The 20,124-nt window shown below is 43.0% G+C and overlaps 1 protein-coding gene across 1 annotated transcript in view; it reads left to right on the forward strand.

The window, feature by feature from the left end:
* The first annotated feature begins 4,472 nt into the window (after positions 1–4,472).
* Positions 4,473–20,124, forward strand: part of LOC124622558 — a 61,716-nt gene continuing 46,064 nt past the window's right edge. Inside the window, exon 1 of the mRNA XM_047148297.1 lies at positions 4,473–4,743. Within this exon, the coding sequence (XP_047004253.1) occupies positions 4,528–4,743 (216 nt within the window). The 5' untranslated portion in view covers positions 4,473–4,527. The remainder of the gene's footprint in view (positions 4,744–20,124) is intronic.

Here is a 20,124-nt window from a genome sequence, read left to right on the forward strand (position 1 = left end):
AAGTTAATTTGACGAGAGCAGACGCACGTACAGTGTAGATGTGCGTGTTACCCGAAGCTAAGTTGGCGGTGGTGCTTCCGCTCGCTGGCAGCTGTTCCAACAGCGGCAGAGCTGCCGGCGCAACTGTTTGCTCCAAGGGCAGTGACACAATATTGCCACAGACACACTTTCGCGCACCGCTAGTCCTCACGCATTCCTGTCTGTAATTTATCTCTAGCCTGGTAAAAAGATGCACAGTAGCTTCATATCAGCACCGGTACCAAGTACGGATTTATGAAGAAGGATTCAAGAGCAGAGCACACCTTATTTTGACAGTGTACTCCATTGGCCAGAACCGTGCACCTTCGGAAGCTTATAATTTGAAGAGAAACTTGTCTTTACACGGCAGAATAGACGGTCACCTCAAAGGCAATGTATACTTTTTCGCTGGTGGCCAAAAGTACGCCAGCTTTTCGAGCGCCAAAATTGCTGAAGACGTAATAGTGTCATCTATGAACCATTTCAGTGCATATAAGTACACTTAGCTTCTAGAAATGTGGATAAAACACATAAATGACTATAAAATGGAGAAAAAATGTCGGTGGTGTACACGTGGCGTGTACACGTGTGTGTGACTCAGCGTAAATAGACTATGAAAATATAGTCCGAGATAAAAAGTATTGGATATGTATGAAGAACACAACCAGCCTCAAATTCTTTTAAAAACCTTTTTATTTCATACCACAACGGTTTTTTCGGCGTATTACGTCCGTCTTAAGATGGTTAACGTTTCCGATTACATCAAAGTTTTCATGAGTAGCATGTCACCAGGTCCTGAATTGCACAAGAACGTTTGAATGTATAGTACCACTTTATATTCGCTAAATATTAAAATATTCTTGTGCAGTGGACCAGACGATATGCTGCTAACTAAAACGTTAATAAAATCGGAAACGTCAGCCATCTGAAGCAGGGCACGATAATCTGAAACTGGTTTATGGCATTGAAATAAACCTTTTAAAAAAGTATTTGTGATTGTCTGCTTTTTTCTTCAACAACCCTTAGCGGTCATAGAGTTCACGAAATGCAGTGTGGATAACATACATACGGAGTGTTTGAAAAATTCAGATGGACGAACCAATTAGCTACACTGACGCAGATACGAAGTTTTGCATCATGCAGCACCAGTCCGATAGTCAGAAAACTTTTTGGAGACTTTCTTGAAACTATCGGTTCGTGAAGAATGCTCGCTGGAGGCTGGCTGGACAATATGCGCTTTAGCATTGCATCCCAGATATTGTCCAAGGGTGATAAATCAGGGGACAAGGCACATCAGTCAAGAATCCGTATGTTCCTCAAAGCGTTTATTGTGTGAAGTGTAGTGTGGGATTTTGCATTACCTTGCTGGGATACGCCATATTATAACTGGTCATGAGAGGTATGACAGCAATGTCAATCGTTCTTGTCTCTCCTTTCAACAATTATGAAATCAGACCTGTTGTCATATCTAATAGGTCCCCACACCATGCTTCGAGGATTTGGAATGTGAGGGTCTCGATAATCGCAGCTTCCTTTGACCTCTCACAGGGCTGTCTACAGATACCGTGGAGCCACAAACAGAAGCAAAACCACTGAAGCCCTCTCAAATGTTCCATTTGGTTCTGTCTCCACACCATGCAAGTCTCTGTTGTCTGTGGCGCAGTGCCAGCGGTAAACAACACATTGCAATTCGAGATCTTAACTCAGCTCCCAGCAACATTTTCTTGACAGTCCGCGGTGACACTCTGCCTGTATTTCAGCTGTTGCCATCCATCTGTTTGACAGTCAGTCTAACAGTCCTGCGATCCTCTTGTTGAGCAGTCATTATGTAAGGAGCCATTCTTAGTCTTCTGTGATCCTGATTCGATCCTCTGGTTATTCGTTCTGCAGTCATTGCACTACGTCTACCTGCCCATGCAATCTGTCTGTATGATACTCCCGTGTCCCTCATGCCCATGATTCGACCTTTCCCAAAGTTCAGAAGTTCCCGATAAGCTGCTCATTCAGATCCTTTGTAGGCCTACATGCTGAGTTGCGATCTGCACATGAAAAGTCCCAGCAAAGTTAAAAGATGGCAAGTCCTGAGGGTTTGCCTCTCATTTTTGTTCCTGTTACGACGGTTAATGAGATGCATATCAGTGACTGCATGCGGTGTGCCTCGGCATCTAACTGCAGTGGGTAGTTATACGTAACAGGTCTTGCCATCTTTTGACTAAGATTTTGTGTTCTGTCTGTGCTGCTGTTACAGAGATAGAAACGCTCTATTCATAATCCTACACAAAGGCTACCTTACTGAGTCGAATTCAAGGAAGTCTTAAAGCGGCTAGCCGCAGATAGATTGGCGAAGTGCACATAGGGTTTCGTGGCTGCTTTCATGATGAGAGTTTGCGCAAGGTGAGGGAGAGATGGTACGGCGAGTCGGCAAGCAACCGGCACTATACCCTGCTGACACAGCATGGCCCCTACCGCCCCTTATGCTGGTCGAAGTGCATTTACGATTCCCAGGCAAGAGGGGCGGGCGCCCTCGAAATTGTTCCCAGTTGGAAGAGTAATTTTTTTTCGGAATCTGCAGATATAAGCGGGCCGGACAGCCGAGGAATCTTTATTTGAGTGAATAATATCTACTAATGTGGTAAAATCTGACATAGTCCCACGCTACTTCATGTCCGACATTCTGTCACCCACGCGGCTGGTGCAGTTTTTGTAATGTTGGGTTCCCGCGCGAAGTGATTTCCCGCGCATGATAAAAAATAAGCGCCATGATTGTCAATCAGACGGTAACACCAGAGATGTACTAATGGCGTCGGGAGCTTTTGGCGGCAAGCCTTTCCGTTGAGGGAGATCGAGAGAGTTAATTTCGGAGTGACGAAAAAGAGACGACTCTGTGTATGCTTCGAGGGGAGTTTGTTTGGAGACGGCGTCCAGTACGCATCACAGACTTGAGTCCACAGGTGGTGGTAGAGGTGAAGTCAGACGTTCAAGCCTGAGAACGGGCGTTCTGGGTGCAGATGAGCAAATCATTGACGGCGCTGAGCACGGGATTGACTGACGACAGACAGTTGTCTAGGGTGAGCATCTTTGTGGCTGCTGCACACAGGGAACTTTCCGTGTTGCTTTAAACCGTCAGTAGTGCAAAGCACTTCTGGCTGTAGTTATTCAATTAATCTATGTTGCATACCTTTCATGTTTCCTGGTGCATAATCACTGTCATGTCAGACAGGGTCAGCTAGCCTTACCATTGTTACACAAGAAGAGAGGTGTCGCGGCGAGAACCCTATACGCTTATGCGACATTGCCAATCGAGTATAACAGTCGAGATAATTGTCGTCTACGTGTGTTTTATAGGATCTTTTTTCTCTACTATTCAGTTTCAACAAGAAATTTCATACACGATTCAGTTGTAATAAATTAGTCATTTCAACGAATAGCTTTCCTTATTTCAATATAGAATATACCTGTTCCTGTACTAGTTTTGATTTTTTTTGGGGACTTTACATGTTAGTTGTTGTTTTATTGACCGCCCGGTCGGCCGTGCGGTCTAACGCACGGCGTTCCGGGCGGGAAGGAGCGCCGGTCCCCGGCTCGAATCCGCCTGGCGGATTTGTATCGAGGTCCGGTCTGTGGATGGTTTTTAGGCGGTTTTCCATCTGCCTCGGCGAATGCGGGCTGGTTCCCCTTATTCTGCCTCAGCTACACTATGTCGGCGACTGCTGCGCAATCAAGTTCTCCACGTACGCGTACACCACCATTACTCTACCACACAAACATAGGGGCTGCACTCGTCTGGTGTGAGGCGTTCCCTGCGGGGTCCACCGGGGGCCGAACCGCACAATAACCCTGGGTTCGGTGTGGGGCGGCGGAGGGGTGAAGTGGACTGCGGTAGTCGTCGTGGGGTTGCGGACCACTGTGGCTGCGGCGGGGACGGAGCCTCTCCGTCGTTTCTAGGCCCCCGGTTAACATAACATATTGTTTTATCACAAATTGACAACTTAGGTTCCACAACTAGGACCAGAAAACATTAATAAGTGTTCAGATAGTCGGTCATGCACAGGTTTCAGAAGTGTTTCTTCTATGTCGAAAGTCATTCCGGGGCAGAAATTAACATTACCAAATACACTGGCATCTTGTAATTGGAAACACTCAAACCATTCTTCACCTGTAGGAATTGCTTTTTTCTGTGTTGAAAATAAGCTCACATAATGATAAAATTTTAATCAAAACCCCCACTGGCGTGGAATAATTGTGCTATCAGTTTGGTAGCGTTCGCTCATAGTGTTTATGGCGTCACCGTTGAAAATCGACGTCGAGTACGGCAAACCTTACCAGGAGGAAAGGCAGCAGTGGAACAGCTACAGTAGTTTGGAAACGTTAGAGGCACCTAACTGTGTGGTGCCCGGCAGATAAGAGCGCTCCTTTAGGCAGTGTGGCTGCGACGGTGAGACGTGACGCAACGAAGGAGGCGGCGCGGTATAAGCGCGGCGCGCCAGCCGGTGGCTCAGTGGGACCGCCATGTCTCTCGGGAGCACTCTGCTGGTGTCGGCCGCCGCGCTGTCGCTGTCGCTGGGCTGGCCGCTGCCTGTGCAGCACCAGCTGCCCGCCACCGACTTCCTGTGGGGCACGCTGCCGCGGCCGCCCGCCGTCTACGGGGTCGCCCTCGCCTCCTCACACAAGTGGTCCGTCCACCCCCACAGCGACCAGCAGCAGCAGCTCATCTCTCTCAAGCAGGTCTGCGCATTCGCCGTCTTCGCTACCCTTACAGTCCGCAGCTTGTGGTCGTGCGGTAGCGTTCTCGCTTCCTGCGCCCGGGTTCCCGGGTTCGATTCCCGGCGGGGTCAGGGATTTTCTCTGCCTCGTGATGACTGGGTGTTGTGTGCTGTCCTTAGGTTAGTTAGGTTTAAGTAGTTCTAAGTTCTAGGGGACTGGTGACCATAGATGTTAAGTCCCATAGTGCTCAGAGCTACCCTTACCCTTCGTCGCGTTTGCTCCTAATGTCAAGATAAGTTTAATATCTCCGTTTTACCATTTTTCCTGGTAAGTACGAATCCGAAGAAGTTTTCCGGGATACGAAATGATTCAGGAGGAGCAATAAATATTTTACGAGGTGGTGGTACAGACTAATTAGAAGAAAAGTTTCCATATGGCGTACTTGCAATTTTTCTTGGATGCAGGCATGCACCTAGTTAAAAAAAATAGCTTTCCATTTAGACTTTGGGACTCCAGTTGCCAGGCGTGTATTCGTCGATTGTCATTTTTCTTTTGATGAAGTTGTGCTTCAGTTCACATATTGGAGTTTTTTCAGCTGTGATTGTGATGATGACGTTTGGTTTGTAGGGCGCCCAACTGCGCGATCATCAGCGCCCGTACGATGTCCCACTTTTGACGCAGTCCAATTTCTTCACAATCCAATCTAGTCACTGTCACGAATGATGATGATGAAATGATGAGGACGTCACGAAAACCCAGTCCCCAGGCAGAGAAAATCCCCAACCCGGTCGGGAATCGAACAAGGGACCTTGTGATACAGAGGCAGCAACGCTAGCTATTAAACCACGTGCCCCGGACGATTGTGAATCTGATTGACCAATTCTGCTGCTTTGATTTACCATGCCTCACGTATTTACATTGCCGATATCCTGTTTGTGAACAGGTTTTGTAATGGAAACTCGTCTACTAGGGCTTGTACAGAATACGATAAACATACATACATTAATCCTTGTTCCATAGATCATGAATACGACATTTCGTAATGATATGGTTCAAAATGGTTCAAATGGTTCTGAGCACTATGGGACTCAACTGCTGTGGTCGTAAGTCCCCTAGAACGTAGAACTACTTAAACCTAACTAACCTAAGGACATCACACACATCCATGCCCGAGGCAGGATTCGAACCTGCGACCGTAGTGGTCGTGCGGTTCCAGACTGTAGCGCCTTTAACCGCTCGGCCGCTCCGGCCGGCGTAATGATATGGAACGTGTCACTTTAACATAAGTTTTCTTTACACAAAATAATTCATAAATTACTATTATTATTTTTTACAGTAACTACTTCGTATCTAAGAATACATCTAGTGAGTAGAAGGAGTTGTCATTCAGAAATTCTTTTGTTTTGCTTTTAAATGTTGGTTGACAATCTGTCAGACTTTTAATACTATTTGGCAAATGACTAAAGATTTTTGTGGCAGCGTAATCCACTCCATTCTGTGACAAAGTGAGATGTAATCCAGTATAGTGAATATCATCCTTCCTTCTAGTGTTTTATCCATGCACTTCGCTATTATTTTTCAGTTGGGGTGGGTTATTAATGACAAATCTCAGAAGTGAATATATGTATTGCGAAGGTACTGTGAATATCCCGAGTTCCTTAAATAAATGTGTGCAAGGTGATTTTGGGTTGGCTCCAGCTATTATTCTGATTACACGCTTTTGTTCAACGAATACTTTCTCTCTTAATGACGAATTGCGAGAAAATATGATGCCATATGAAGACAGTGAATGAAAATAGGCATAGTAGACTAATTTACTGATATGTTTATCACCAAAATTTGCAATAATCCTAATAGCATAAGTAGCTGAACCTAACCGGTTCAGCAGATCATCGATGTGTTTCTTCCAATTCAATTTCTCCCCGGTGCACACACCAAGCCCCTTTCATAGTCTATATTTATCAATGGTGTTATGCCATTTACTGCACAGAATTGTATAAACTGTGTTTTCTCAAAATTTTGTGAAAGTCCATTTGCAGAGAACCACTTAATAATTTCCTGAAAGATATTATTTGCAATTTCCTCCGCTGATTTTTGCTTCTTGGGTGTGATTAATATACTTGTATCATCAGAAAAAAGAACTAACTTTGCGTCTTCATGAATATAGAGAGGCAAGTCGTTAACATATATTAAGAACAATAAGGGACCCAAGACTGAACCCTGTGGGACACCATTGATGATACCTTCCCAGTTTCGAACTATCTGTGCTGGTAATTTCAACCTTCTGAAGTCTTCCAGTTAAGTATGAATTAAACAATTTGTGCACTGTCCCACTCATACCACAATACTTAAGCTTATCTAGAAGAATTTCATGATTCACACAATCAAAAGCCTTTGAGAGATCACAAAGTATCGCAATGGGTGATGTTTGGTTATTCAATGCACTTAATATTTGATCAGTGAAAGCATATATAGCATTTTCTGTTGAAGAGCCTTTCTGAAAACCAAACTGACATTTTGTAAGTACTTCATTTCTACAAATATGTGATGGTACTCTTGAATACATTACTTTTTCAAGAATTTTGGATAAAGCTGTCAGAACAACTTTCTAACCGTAAAGTACCTGATTAAAGTGTGTTTAGTCGTGTCTTCACTAAACTGCCTGAGGCTGCTGCAGCGCCGAACAATCATATCGCCTCTGAGCATGCAAATAAACTGAGTATGGAAGAAGTATAAGACATTATTCAGTTAGAAGAAAGTTGTTCTTCAACAAGCACACATAAAATCTCTACACAGATTGGTGTTCAACATACAACAATATGGTGGACATTACATCTGCACGGCCCCTACCATTGTTATACAGCGGGAAGTGTGAGGTCATCCGCATTAGTACTAAAGAAATCCGATAAATTTCGGTTGCACGATAAATCGCACAAATCAGAAGGCCGTAAATCAACTTAACACTTAGGGATTGCAGTTACGAATAATTTAAACTGGAACGAACAGACAGATAATGTTGTGGATAAAGCAAACCAAAGACTGCTATTTATTGGTAGAACACTTAGAAAGTGCAACAGACCTACTAAAGATATTGCTTACACCACGCTTTCCGCCCTTTTCTGGAGTATTGCTGTGTGGCTTGGGATCCGTATCATGTGGGACTGACGGAGGACATCGCAAAAGATAAATAAAAATGCAGGTTATTTTGTGTTATTGCAAAATATGGGAGGGAGTGCCATGGATATGATACGTAAATTGGGGTGGCAGTCATTAAAACAAAGGCGTTTTTCTTTGCGGCAGGATCTTCTCGTGAAATTTCAATCACCGATTTTCTCCTCCGATTGCGAAAATATACTATTGGCGACCACCTACACAGGGATAAATGGTCATCATGGTAAAATAAGAGGAATCAAAGCTTGCACAGAAATATTTAAGTGCTCATTTGTCCCGTGCGCCTTTTGAAAGTGGAACGGTAGAGAAATGGCTTGAAGGTGGTTCGATGAACCCTCTGCCAGGAACTTAATTGTGAATTTCGGAGTAATCATGTAGATGTAGATGTGTGAGCTAGTAAGGTATACGAGTGGAACTTTGTTGTTCGCTAACTGCAGATCGCTGTCTCCAGTTATACTGTTTATTGATGAAGTAATTTTCACTCGTGACGGTATCTCTTAACTCTTAACTCACATTGATGGTCCGACGAAAATCCCATGTCTTTGTGGAGATGCTTCTCTTTAAACGTCTGTTGTATTATGATAAACAATCAGTTTATTGCACCTGTTGTGTTGCCGCATCGTCTAACAGGCTCCCTTGTCCAGATTTTCTTGAAAACCAGCTTTCATCAATACTGAACGAGGTTTCTGTGGCTACAAGGATGAGTATGTTCTTCAGGCATGAAGGAGTCCCTTCACTTGCCAATCATCGTGTGACAGTCATCTAACATTAACATTCCCTGGAAGATGGATAGGCATGTTTCTTGGCCATCAATGTTTTCGGACTTTATACTTCAGATTTTTGCCTGTGGGAATGTATGAAGGTGAAAACGTAAACACAAGGGACAAATTCATCTTTCTTATTCTGAATAAAACTGCTCCAACTAAAGAACGCCAAGAGAACCTGAGAAGAGCTCCAGCACAACTCGACAGTACACTGCAGTCGGAGATGGAAAATCAACTTTTGCTTTTGGTTACTACCTTCCGAGAGTATTTGCTTGAATTATATCTTAAGAGCTCTAGCTCTTTAATTCATGTTCTTATAGGCTATGTTTCATCCGAAATAACCTATACCGTATTGTATTGTATTGTATAGAATTGGGGACGTAGAGGCTTCGTCCCCGCCGTAGCCCGCAGTGGTACACAACCCCACAACAGGCTATAGCAGTCCACTCACCCCACCGCCGCCCAACACCGAACCCAGGGTCATTGTACGGTTCGGCCCCCAGTGGACTACCGCCCCGGGAACGTCTCACACCACACGAGTGTAACCTCAGTTTTTGCGTGGTAGAGTAATTATGGTGTACGCGTAAATGGAGAAAGTGTTTGCGCAACAATCGCCGACATTGTGTAACTGAGGCGGAATAAGGGGAACTAGCCCGTATTCGCCGAGGCAGATGGAAAACCGCCTTAAAAACCATCCACAGACTGGCCGGCACACCGGACCTAGACACTAATCCTCCGGGCGGATTCGTGTCGGGGACCGGCACGCCTTCTCTCCCAGAAAGCAGTGCGTTAGACCGCACGGCTAACCGGTCGGGCTATTTATACTGTACTACCACCTCCTAAAATACGTTTTTTCTTTCTTTTTTTGAGTCATCAGTGTTCTTACTGGTTTGACGCGGTTCGCCACGAATTGCTCACCTGGGCCAATTTTTTCATCTCAGAGCTGCCATTGTAATTTACATACTCAATTATCTGTTGGTATTCTCCAGTCTTTGTCATCCTCTACAGTTTTTAACCTTTACAGCTCACTCTAGTACCATGAGGGCTGTTCCCTGATGTCTTAACAGGTGTCTTATCATCCTGTCCCTTCTTCTTGTCAGTGTTTTCCATATGTTCCTTTCCTCGTCGATTCTATGGGGAACCTCTTCATTCCTTACCTTATCAGTCCACCTAATTTTCAACATTCTTCTCTAGCATCACGTCTCAAAGGCTTCGATTGTCTTCTACTCTGGTTTTCCCTCAGTCCATGTTTCACTACCATACAATGCTGTGCTCCAAACGTACATTCTCAGACGTTTCTTCCTCAAATTAAGATCAACGTTTGATGCTAGCAAACTTCTTTCGGCCAGGAATGCTCTTATCGCCAGTGCTAGACTGTTTTTTATGTACTCATTGTCCCGCATATCATGGGTTATTTTGCTGGCCAAGTATCAGAATTCCTTAATGTCGTCTTCTTCGTGAGCCCAATTTCTGATGTTAAGTTTCTCGCTGTTCTCATTTCTGCCATTTCTCATTTCTTGTGCCGTTCTTCCATTTTCTCTCAGTCCTTATGCTGTACTCATTAGATTCTTCATTCCATTCAACATATCCTGTAATACTTCTTCACTTTCACTGATGATAGCAACATCGTCAGTACATGTTATCATTGCTATCCTTTCATCCTGACTTTTAATACCACTCTTGAAGCTTTCTTTTATTTCCCTCGTTATTTTTCGATGTATAGATTGAACAATAAGAGCGAAAGACTACACCCCTCCTTTACACCCTTTATTAATCCGAGCCCTCCGTTCTTGCTCTTCCACTCTTATTGTTTCCTCTTGGTTCTTTTACATATTGTATATTACCCGTCCTTCCCTGTACAAGTAGGCGCGTGAAATAATGTCTGTAAAACTTAAATTATGATCGTTACCTGTGAAACGTTCGCTTAGAAAAATTAATGAAGGATTGTGCTGATAAATCTCTTACATTATTTGCTTTTCAAACAGCTGAGCAAAACTGAACGTACTCAGACATTAATCTTTTTACTTATTCTGATCAACACTAAACTGACACACAATATTTTTAGCGCAACGCAATCTGACTTTTAATAATCCCTACAAAAGAATGGCCCTGACTAACAATAACCTATACCTTTCATGAATCACTTACCTCACAAGAATCTTCATTACTCGAACTACTGCAATACAGCGAGCGCCAATACTGCCAGCTAAATAAAAGATTCTAACTACTGAAGTCACTAACTACTGATAGGCATAGTTAGCAAATGAAAGATTTTGATAGAGAACAAACAATATTTTACCTTAATAGTGTTCAAAAGTCATAATATGTATATATCAGTCCATGATATCCAATACTACAAATTTACTCTTTCTGATGGACACACGTCCAGATCGTCCGCTCTCAAAATTCTGCCATCTCTCACCCCACATTCACCACTGCTGGCGGCTCACTCCCAACTGCGCAACGCTACGTGCTTTTAACATCCAGCTGCCCAACACTACGATAGCAAACAACAATGCAAACCAGCCACAGACTGCACACAGCACAGCCAGTGATTTTCATACAGAGCGCTACGTGGCGATACCAATAAAAAAACCTAAACAGCCTACTTACACCCGGTGCCGGCAAACGCAGGCAAAGAATAAAACACCTAGTACCAGGTTTAGCCATAAGATTTTACTTACACCCTCCAAAAATAGTTATATAATCATTTTTTGTTTATTTGCAGGTAAATGTCTGCAGTGCTGGTACACATTGATATCTTCGCGCACCTGTACCATTGCACACCCCTAGGGGAACCAAAAGAAAACAGCGGGTACACATTGAAATCTTCGCGCACATGTACTATTGCACACCTCTAGGGGAACCGACAGCAAACAGCGCAGGCCGTCATCACTTTTCAGTGCGTTGTCACGTTTTGTTTTGTGATGTGCTAAGATACTGTGACGCGGCGATTTCAATTTGTACTAGGACTACAAACACGCACATGGAAAAAAAGGAGTTGTATTTTTCCGATGTGACAAAACTAGCGTTGGGTGAACAAATCAGACTCACCATTTGGTCAAATCTGTGTAGCACAATGCAATAACAGTACACTAACACTGTTTATGTGTAAATGTAAGCATCGAAAAAGAATAGTAATAATAATAATAATAACCACACATAAATATAGACAAATTATTTCTGTATCAACTCCAAGTAGCTTTTCAACTGTGTAAATGCAATACTGTTGTTGCCCATAAACATATTCCTAACGCAAACCATAGCTTGCAGATTTGTAATCAAGAAGTTATATAATGACATAATTGGGAACATCAAAAAAAAAAAACATTTTACCTGCAATCTAGTCTTGCATTACATGTGTATAAAAGAAAAAAACATTTTTAAATCAATCTCCAGCAACAAAAAATTCATAAAAACTGTATAGTTCTCATGTCATAATCACATCCTAACATAAAGGATGCAGTATCCATATTCAGAAACATCTAGCCATAATAATTGTCAAATAAATATCACATATGGATAAATCGAAAATGGCATTTAGTGTCAAATATAAATTAATTACCTAGTATTTAACATGATAATCACAACATACAGTAAAGAAAATAATGTTGACGGAAGAAAACTGTGACAGATGCAGATGGAAAAATGACACAGCCAGAAGAATGAAGGTAGATAGAAGTCCTCTGTGGCCTGCGGTCATCTGCTTGCAACACACACACAATTCATAAGGCATGGATCCCCCATGAAAGTTTTTACAACATTGCTGTAATAAGTGAAAAAGTACTCCACTTCCAATAAATTATCTCTGAAAATCATGGGTAAAACATCATATGCCAATTTACCGAATTAATAGCTGTGACAAGTTCTCCATAAGTAGCCATATCGTCTTTTATCCTCAAATAAACCACAAAATAAAAAATATGCAACCAAAATATAAACATAATATATTTCAGTTCAAATCGTTTCAAATATAGAACACAGTATACTAGGTAAGTTATAAATTCAGCATAAAACAGTATAAATCCTAGCATAACAAAGACCATAACTAGATGAATGTATCATCAAATCAGCGTAGTACAACTTAAATTCAATGCAAACAGAACATGGCAAACTCAGTGGTTCATTCAACAAAACAAAGAATTTTATCTTTAAAATTGCGTACATCATTTTTGCTGTTTTTTTGCCACACATTACGTTATATGGTAGTTTTGTCATTATATTAGTGAAAATATCCTATCACGTATGTTTCTTCGCTGTTCCATCATTCTACATAAGTTTACTTTACATTTTAAGGCCAGTCTTTCCCTTAATCTAACAGTCAAATTGCAATTTTTTAACATTAGAACACAAGCAAAAATAACTTTAATTTCACATGCTTTAATTTCTGTTTCCTTTAAAGTTATTGACAAGCCAAGACTAGGCGTCTTTCCATAAGAATAAGACATTTTAAATAAATCAGTACCTCTTACTGCATGTCCAATAAATCTTCTCCAATCAATCTTGAACTGTCCGCCAAATTTATTTAAATACTTCTCCGACTAGTCAATCCGCAACTGCCCGCAACACTTAGGTAGCTTTTAACAAACTGACTCTTTACACCTAACAAGTTCTGAATGACTTTCTGCTCTCAGTTTTGGAAACTCATCTGCTTCTAACCACTTTAAAACATAAAATACTAAACATTCAGTTTCCTCTGACAAAACTCTTGGTTCAGAACGCAGAAGCACTTTGTAGTCTCATGTACACGATATACTTCAATCAATGCATCGTCACTCTCCACACAAAAACGACATGAAACAACTTCCTCAGTATCAGTCCTATTTTAAACATACACATAAAATTTGTGGCGTTATCAAAGGCACTAAGTTAACGTTTCAAACCAAATTCCAATTCAGTCAAGTTTAGACACACAAATTTCAATTTTGATCCAACATTGGTTTCTCTGAAATATTGCTTGATTTAATTTTTTCACCTACAGTTATTCAGTCTTTCTCTAATTCGTTCTTAATTTCTACTAATGCAGAACTTAGGTGATAATTAGTTTCTGTATATAGCTGCACAGTTCACAACTCATTTATTTTCACTGACTATGCAAACAGATTTTTGATTCAGTCATTAATTTTCTTTCATAGGCTGTTATGTTTCCCTTTGATTTAATCCAAAATGTTTCTCCCCATTGTTTTTGTTCCCAGAGCAAAATAAGTTTTTATCATATTTGAAAGTAAATAAAATCGAAAATAAAAAACGTCACTTGCAATGATTCTTCAACGGTGACTTCAGTCATCACAGTATTAAAAAAAGTGAGTTTCACTACCTGTCTTCCTGGTCTGAAGTAAGCTGGTGAAGCATGATGTCTTCAACACGGAGTCCAAATTTTCTACTTAAATTTTTGAGATTCAAATTGTTTTGTTCTCCAAAATATTTGTGCCCCTAGGCAATTTCTTTAGCTGAAAAATATAAAAAGTGCCCAATAAGAACCAAAATTATAAAATATACCAATTCAGAGCCCCAAGTTGTAATATTAACATTGCTCTCACCTATATATTTTAAGTTCGAAATTGATTGCATCATATTCCAACAAATTATATGTGTGAATACTGCAGTATTTAAGAAATATTTGAGAAAACTAATCAAAAACTATATTTCGTTATCTTGTGTTTTGTTAGACTTCTCGAAAGTTCATTGTAGGCAGATCATTCGCAGTTTCCATTATAGTCCTGGACTAGACTTAATTTTTGAATTCTGCATATGGAACTGGCGATCAAAGGTTTCTTCCCTCTGAAGAGGAGACATATCGTTTTACCTGCCAGAAAGCTATCAGAGTTGTCGACGCTTTCTCTGTAGACTCTTTTGTTCTGTTCTTGAAAATTTCTCATGCATTGCTAGAATTTTTCTGTCTTTCTGTCTTCTGAAGCATAACCACCTATTACTGCTAAAGACCATTTGGTTATTGTTATTGTCCGTTCTGTGATGTACGTGTAACATTACGTTTTGTTTTCTCATTTACCGCGCACATGAATTGCAACACAGCAATGAGTTCTTCTGACAGGTCTACGCCACATTAATTCATTATAGAAATACATAATCCTGTTTTTTTTTGTCTGTTTCAGAATTGTCAAGTTAACCCTTCTTTTGTTCAGTAGCCTATTAAGTTCTTTGTTTTTCCCTATTCCTCATATATTGCGTGTGGTGATTTTCAACAAATCAGGATTTCTAGATATTTAATTTTTTGTTTGGGCTGGTCGTTGTATTTCAGATCTCCCCACAAAATTTTACCTGCCTCTAACACGGCAGTCAGGAAGTGGGGTTACCACATTAGGCCTCCTTGAGGTACTTTTTTTCTGTCAGGGTTGTCTCCCCCAGCCAGAGTGACCCGCTTTAAAAAAGTTGATTTTCACTCTCTCCCATTTGCTGTAATCCGTTCATAGCCTAGGCACAACGATATATACGCCGAAGTAGCTAAGGCAGGGCTGACCACAGTGTGCCAGACTTTTCATTCAGTATTATGGTGCGGCATTTTTCGGTCGGCACAATTCACTTCATTTCGACAGAATTTTGGTGTCAGAACTGTTTACCCTTCGCTCTTTGTCTGTGGTATGAAGGACTTTCATAGATTCAGTGGATGTCTGCACAAACAGAGGCAGTCTAACGATATATTCTCACAAGCCTTTAAAAATGAATGGGAATGACATAAGAGATGGACGAGAATTCTCAATATCCGTTACGCAGTCGCATAAGTGACAGCTACTGTAAATATACTATGAAACGATATAACAATACCAAACAGAAAGAATTAAAAATGTAGTTGACAATGAAAGGGCAAAAAATTGCAATTTGTGTGAATTCCTAAGGGACCAACCTGCTGAGGGCATCGGTTCCTAGACTTATACACTGCTTGAACTAACTTATGCTAAGAATAATACACACACCCATGCCCGAGGGAGGAGTCGAACTTCCGGCGCGAGGGCAATGACTGACAGACGGGATTCGTTGTTCAGTACAACAAGAAGCACTTGGTTCCTAATTTTCAGGCAATAAAGAACGTGAGAAACCTGGAGGTATTAATAGCAAAATTTATGAAGTGACACGCATTATTCGACTATTGTTTGCAACAGTTTTCGACGGAACTGACCGAAAATTATAGAGCCTTTATACATTACTGTAGAGTAGGTTGCTTGGCTGGAACGATTTTTCGATTTAAAACTCGCTATTGTGGAATTTATGAAGGGAAAAGTAGTGCAGAAGTGAAAATTTGAACATCCAGAATGGATTACAGACTTCACATTTTAAGTGAACTAGACTGCACTCTACCCATAGTAAGACACTGCAAAGTGAGAAGCACCAGTTGAAAGCGCCCCTGTGTATGTGCAGATGTTAACTGATTGATCTGCAAGGTAATTCCAGTTTTAATGACAAAACTTTTTACGTTAAAACTGTCCAGAGTGTCTACATCTGCACGTGTCCATAATAAGGCTGCAAAACTTCTACAATATTTGTGCGAAAGACCCTTTTTAAATTATGAAACTAAACAAATCACGCTTATATGGCACCTGGATGCGAAAATCTGCAAAACTGTCTGCGTCTGTCTGTATCGGTTAGTCTGTCTGAGTCAGTTAGACCGTCAGTGAGAGTACACTGCGAGTTCCTGCTACTAATAAGGTGAGTACACCGTTCACTTGTTACATATTTTTACGAGCTTCAAACAGGAGCGAATTATTTTCAGTTATATGTGTAGTTACTAGTTTATTTTTGTAATTTATTGCGTGATCGAGTGCTTACTAGGCACAACGTTCTATTTAAATAACAGTGTACTGTCAGTATCGCCGTTGCTATCGACTCTCGTATCGTACAGACTTTTATTTGTTTGGTTAGAACAACTCAGTGTCGGTTAGATCGTCAGTGAGAGAGCACGTCGATTTCCCGCTGCTAATAAGGCGAGTACACCGTTCGTTTGTTGCACATTTTTACGAGCTTCAAACAGGAGCGACTGCAGTAATGGATAGGAACTGTGATTGCTGTGTACAGATGCGAGCCGAGTTGGCGACCCTTTGCTCACAGCTCCAGGCTCCTTTGGCTTCCATCACACAGCTTGAGGCTGCTGCCAAGGGGCGTCACTGTGGGAGGTCGAACACGAGGATGTGAAGGATGTCGAGCACATCCTATGTGTCTTCCGATCGGTCTACTGCTGTGACCGCCCCGGGTACAGCTTACACTGAGGTTGACCCCTCACCCGTGGTCGAGTGGGAGATCATTCGAAAGTCTGGCAGGCAGTGAAAATCTTTCCGAGGGGCCGATCGTAGGGCCAGCCCGGTTCATTTGACAAACTGAGTTTGGGCGTTATCTGTGGCTGATGATGGCTCTGAGCCGGATGCAGTCGTCCACCCTGTTCCAGCGGAAGATTCTCGGCCCGCAAGGTCTGGGCATTCACAGAGGGTGGGTATCTACATCTACATCTACATTTATATTCCGTAAACCACTCAACAGTGTGTGGCGGAGGGCACTTTACGTGCCACTGATATTACCTCCCTTTTCTGTTCCAGTCGCGTATGGTTCGCGGGAATAACGACTGCCGGAAAGCCTCCGTGCGCTCTCGAATCTCTCTAATTTTACATTCATGATCTCCTCGGGAGGTATAAGCAGGGGGAAGAAATATATTCGATACCTCATCCAGAAACGCACCCTCTCGAAACCTGGACAGCAAGCTACACCGCGACGCAGCGCGCCTCTCTTTCAGAGTCTGCCACTTGAGTTTGCTAAACATGTCCGTAACGCTATCACGCTTACCAAATAACCCTGTGACGAAACGCGCCACTCTTCTTTGGATCTTCTCTATCTCCTCTGTCAACCCGACCTGGTACGGATCCCACACTGATGAGCAATACTCAAGTATAGGCCGAACGAGTGTTTTGTAAGCCACCTCCTTTGTTGATGGACTACATTTTCTAAGGACTCTCCCAATGAATCTCAACCTGCCACCCACCTTACCAACAATTAAGTTTATATGATCATTCCACTTCAAATCGTTCCGCACGCATACTCCCAGATATTTTACAGAAGTAACTGCTACCAGTGTTTGTTCCGCTATCATATAATCATACAATAAAGGAACCTTCTTTCTATGTATTCGCAATACATTACATTTGTCTATGTTAAGGGTCAGTTGCCACTCACTGCACCAAGTGCCTATCCGCTGCAGATCTTCCTGCATTTCGCTGCAATTTTCTAATGCTGCAACTTCTCTGTATACTACAGCATCATCCGCGAAAAGCCGCATGGAACTTCCGACTTTATCTTGCTGGTTGTTAGGAGCTCCAATGTTAGGGGCAGAATGGGGGCCCTTAGGAACTTGGCTGTCAAGTAGGGGAAGGAAGCCAGTGTGCACCCCGTTTGCATTCCGGGGAATGTCACTTCGAATGTGGAAATGGTGTTTCCGGATGCCATGAAGAGTACAGGGTGCAGCCAACTGCAGGGGGTGGTTCACGTCTGTACCAATGACGTGTGTCGTATTGGATCGGTGCAGATTCTATCAGATTTTGGGCGGCTACCGGAAATGGTAAAGACTGCCAGTCTTGCCTCCGAGATTAAGGCGGAGCTCACCATCTGCAGCATCGTCGATAGAACCGACTGTGGTCCTTTGGTGCAGAGCCGAGTAGAGGGTCTGAATCAGAAGCTCAGGCGGTTCTGTGACCGTGTAGGTTGCAGATTCCTTGACTTGCGCCATCGGGTGGTGGGTTTCCGGGTTCTGTTTAAAGGTCAGGAGTCCACTAAACACAGTAGGCGGCTACACGGCTGTAAGGAAGGGACTGGGCGGTTTTTTAGGTTAGAAGGTCTCACGGAACTACAGAACGGACTTCCCTCTAAAAGTGGACAGGCAAAACACAGTAAGGCAATTGTAGAAACGATTGGTATTTTAGTTGTAAATTGTCGTAGCTGTGTTGGGAAGGAACCAGAGCTCCAAGCCCTAATAGAAAGCACTGAAGATCAAATAGTTGTAGGTACAGAGAGCTGGTTAAAGACGGAAATAAGTTAAGCCGAAATTTTTTAAAACGATCTAACAGCATTCAGAAAGTATAGATTAAATACAGTTAGTGGTGGAGTATTTATTGCTGTAGGAGGTAGTTTGCCTTATTGCGAAATTGAAGTGGATAGTTTGTGTGAAATATTATGGGTACAGGTTATACCTGACAATCGGACTAAACTATTAATTGGATCGTTTTACCGATCGCCCGAATCAGAAGATATAGTTGCTGAACAGTTCAAATAAAACTTGAGTCTCATTTCAAATAGGTACCCCACTCATGCAACTATAGTCGGTGATGACTTCAATCTACCCTCGATATGCTGGAAAAATTATACGTTTAAAGCCGGCGGCTGGTATAAAACGTCATCCGAAGTTGTACTGAATGCTTTCTCAGAAAATTATTTTGAGCAATTAGTTCACGAGACCACTCGAAGCGTAAATGGTTGCGAAAGCATACTTGATCTTTTGGCAACAAATAATCCTGGACAAATAGTATTGTATACACTCCTGGAAATGGAAAAAAGAACACATTGACACCGGTGTGTCAGACCCACCATACTTGCTCCGGACACTGCGAGAGGGCTGTACAAGCAATGATCACACGCACGGCACAGCGGACACACCAGGAACCGCGGTGTTGGCCGTCGAATGGCGCTAGCTGCGCAGCATTTGTGCACCGCCGCCGTCAGTGTCAGCCAGTTTGCCGTGGCATACGGAGCTCCATCGCAGTCTTTAACACTGGTAGCATGCCGCGACAGCGTGGACGTGAACCGTATGTGCAGTTGACGGACTTTGAGCGAGGGCGTATAGTGGGCATGCGGGAGGCCGGGTGGACGTACCGCCGAATTGCTCAACACGTGGGGCGTGAGGTCTCCACAGTACATCGATGTTGTCGCCAGTGGTCGGCAGAAGGTGCACGTGCCCGTCGACCTGGGACCGGACCGCAGCGACGCACGGATGCACGCCAAGACCGTAGGATCCTACACAGTGCCGTAGGGGACCGCACCGCCACTTCCCAGCAAATTAGGGACACTGTTGCTCCTGGGGTATCGGCGAGGACCGTTCGCAACCGTCTCCATGAAGCTGGGCTACGGTCCCGCACACCGTTAGGCCGTCTTCCGCTCACGCCCCAACATCGTGCAGCCCGCCTCCAGTGGTGTCGCGACAGGCGTGAATGGTGGGACGAATGGAGACGTGTCGTCTTCAGCTATGAGAGTCGCTTCTGCCTTGGTGCCAATAATGGTCGTATGCGTGTTTGGCGCCGTGCAGGTGAGCGCCACAATCAGGACTGCATACGACCGAGGCACACAGGGCCAACACCCGGCATCATGGTGTGGGGAGCGATCTCCTACACTGGCCGTACACCACTGGTGATCGTCGAGGGCACACTGAATAGTGCACGGTACATCCAAACCGTCATCGAACCCATCGTTCTACCATTCC

The sequence above is a fragment of the Schistocerca americana genome, chromosome 1 (genome assembly GCF_021461395.2).
Source record: "Schistocerca americana isolate TAMUIC-IGC-003095 chromosome 1, iqSchAmer2.1, whole genome shotgun sequence".
Classification (NCBI taxonomy): Eukaryota; Metazoa; Arthropoda; class Insecta; order Orthoptera; family Acrididae; genus Schistocerca; species Schistocerca americana.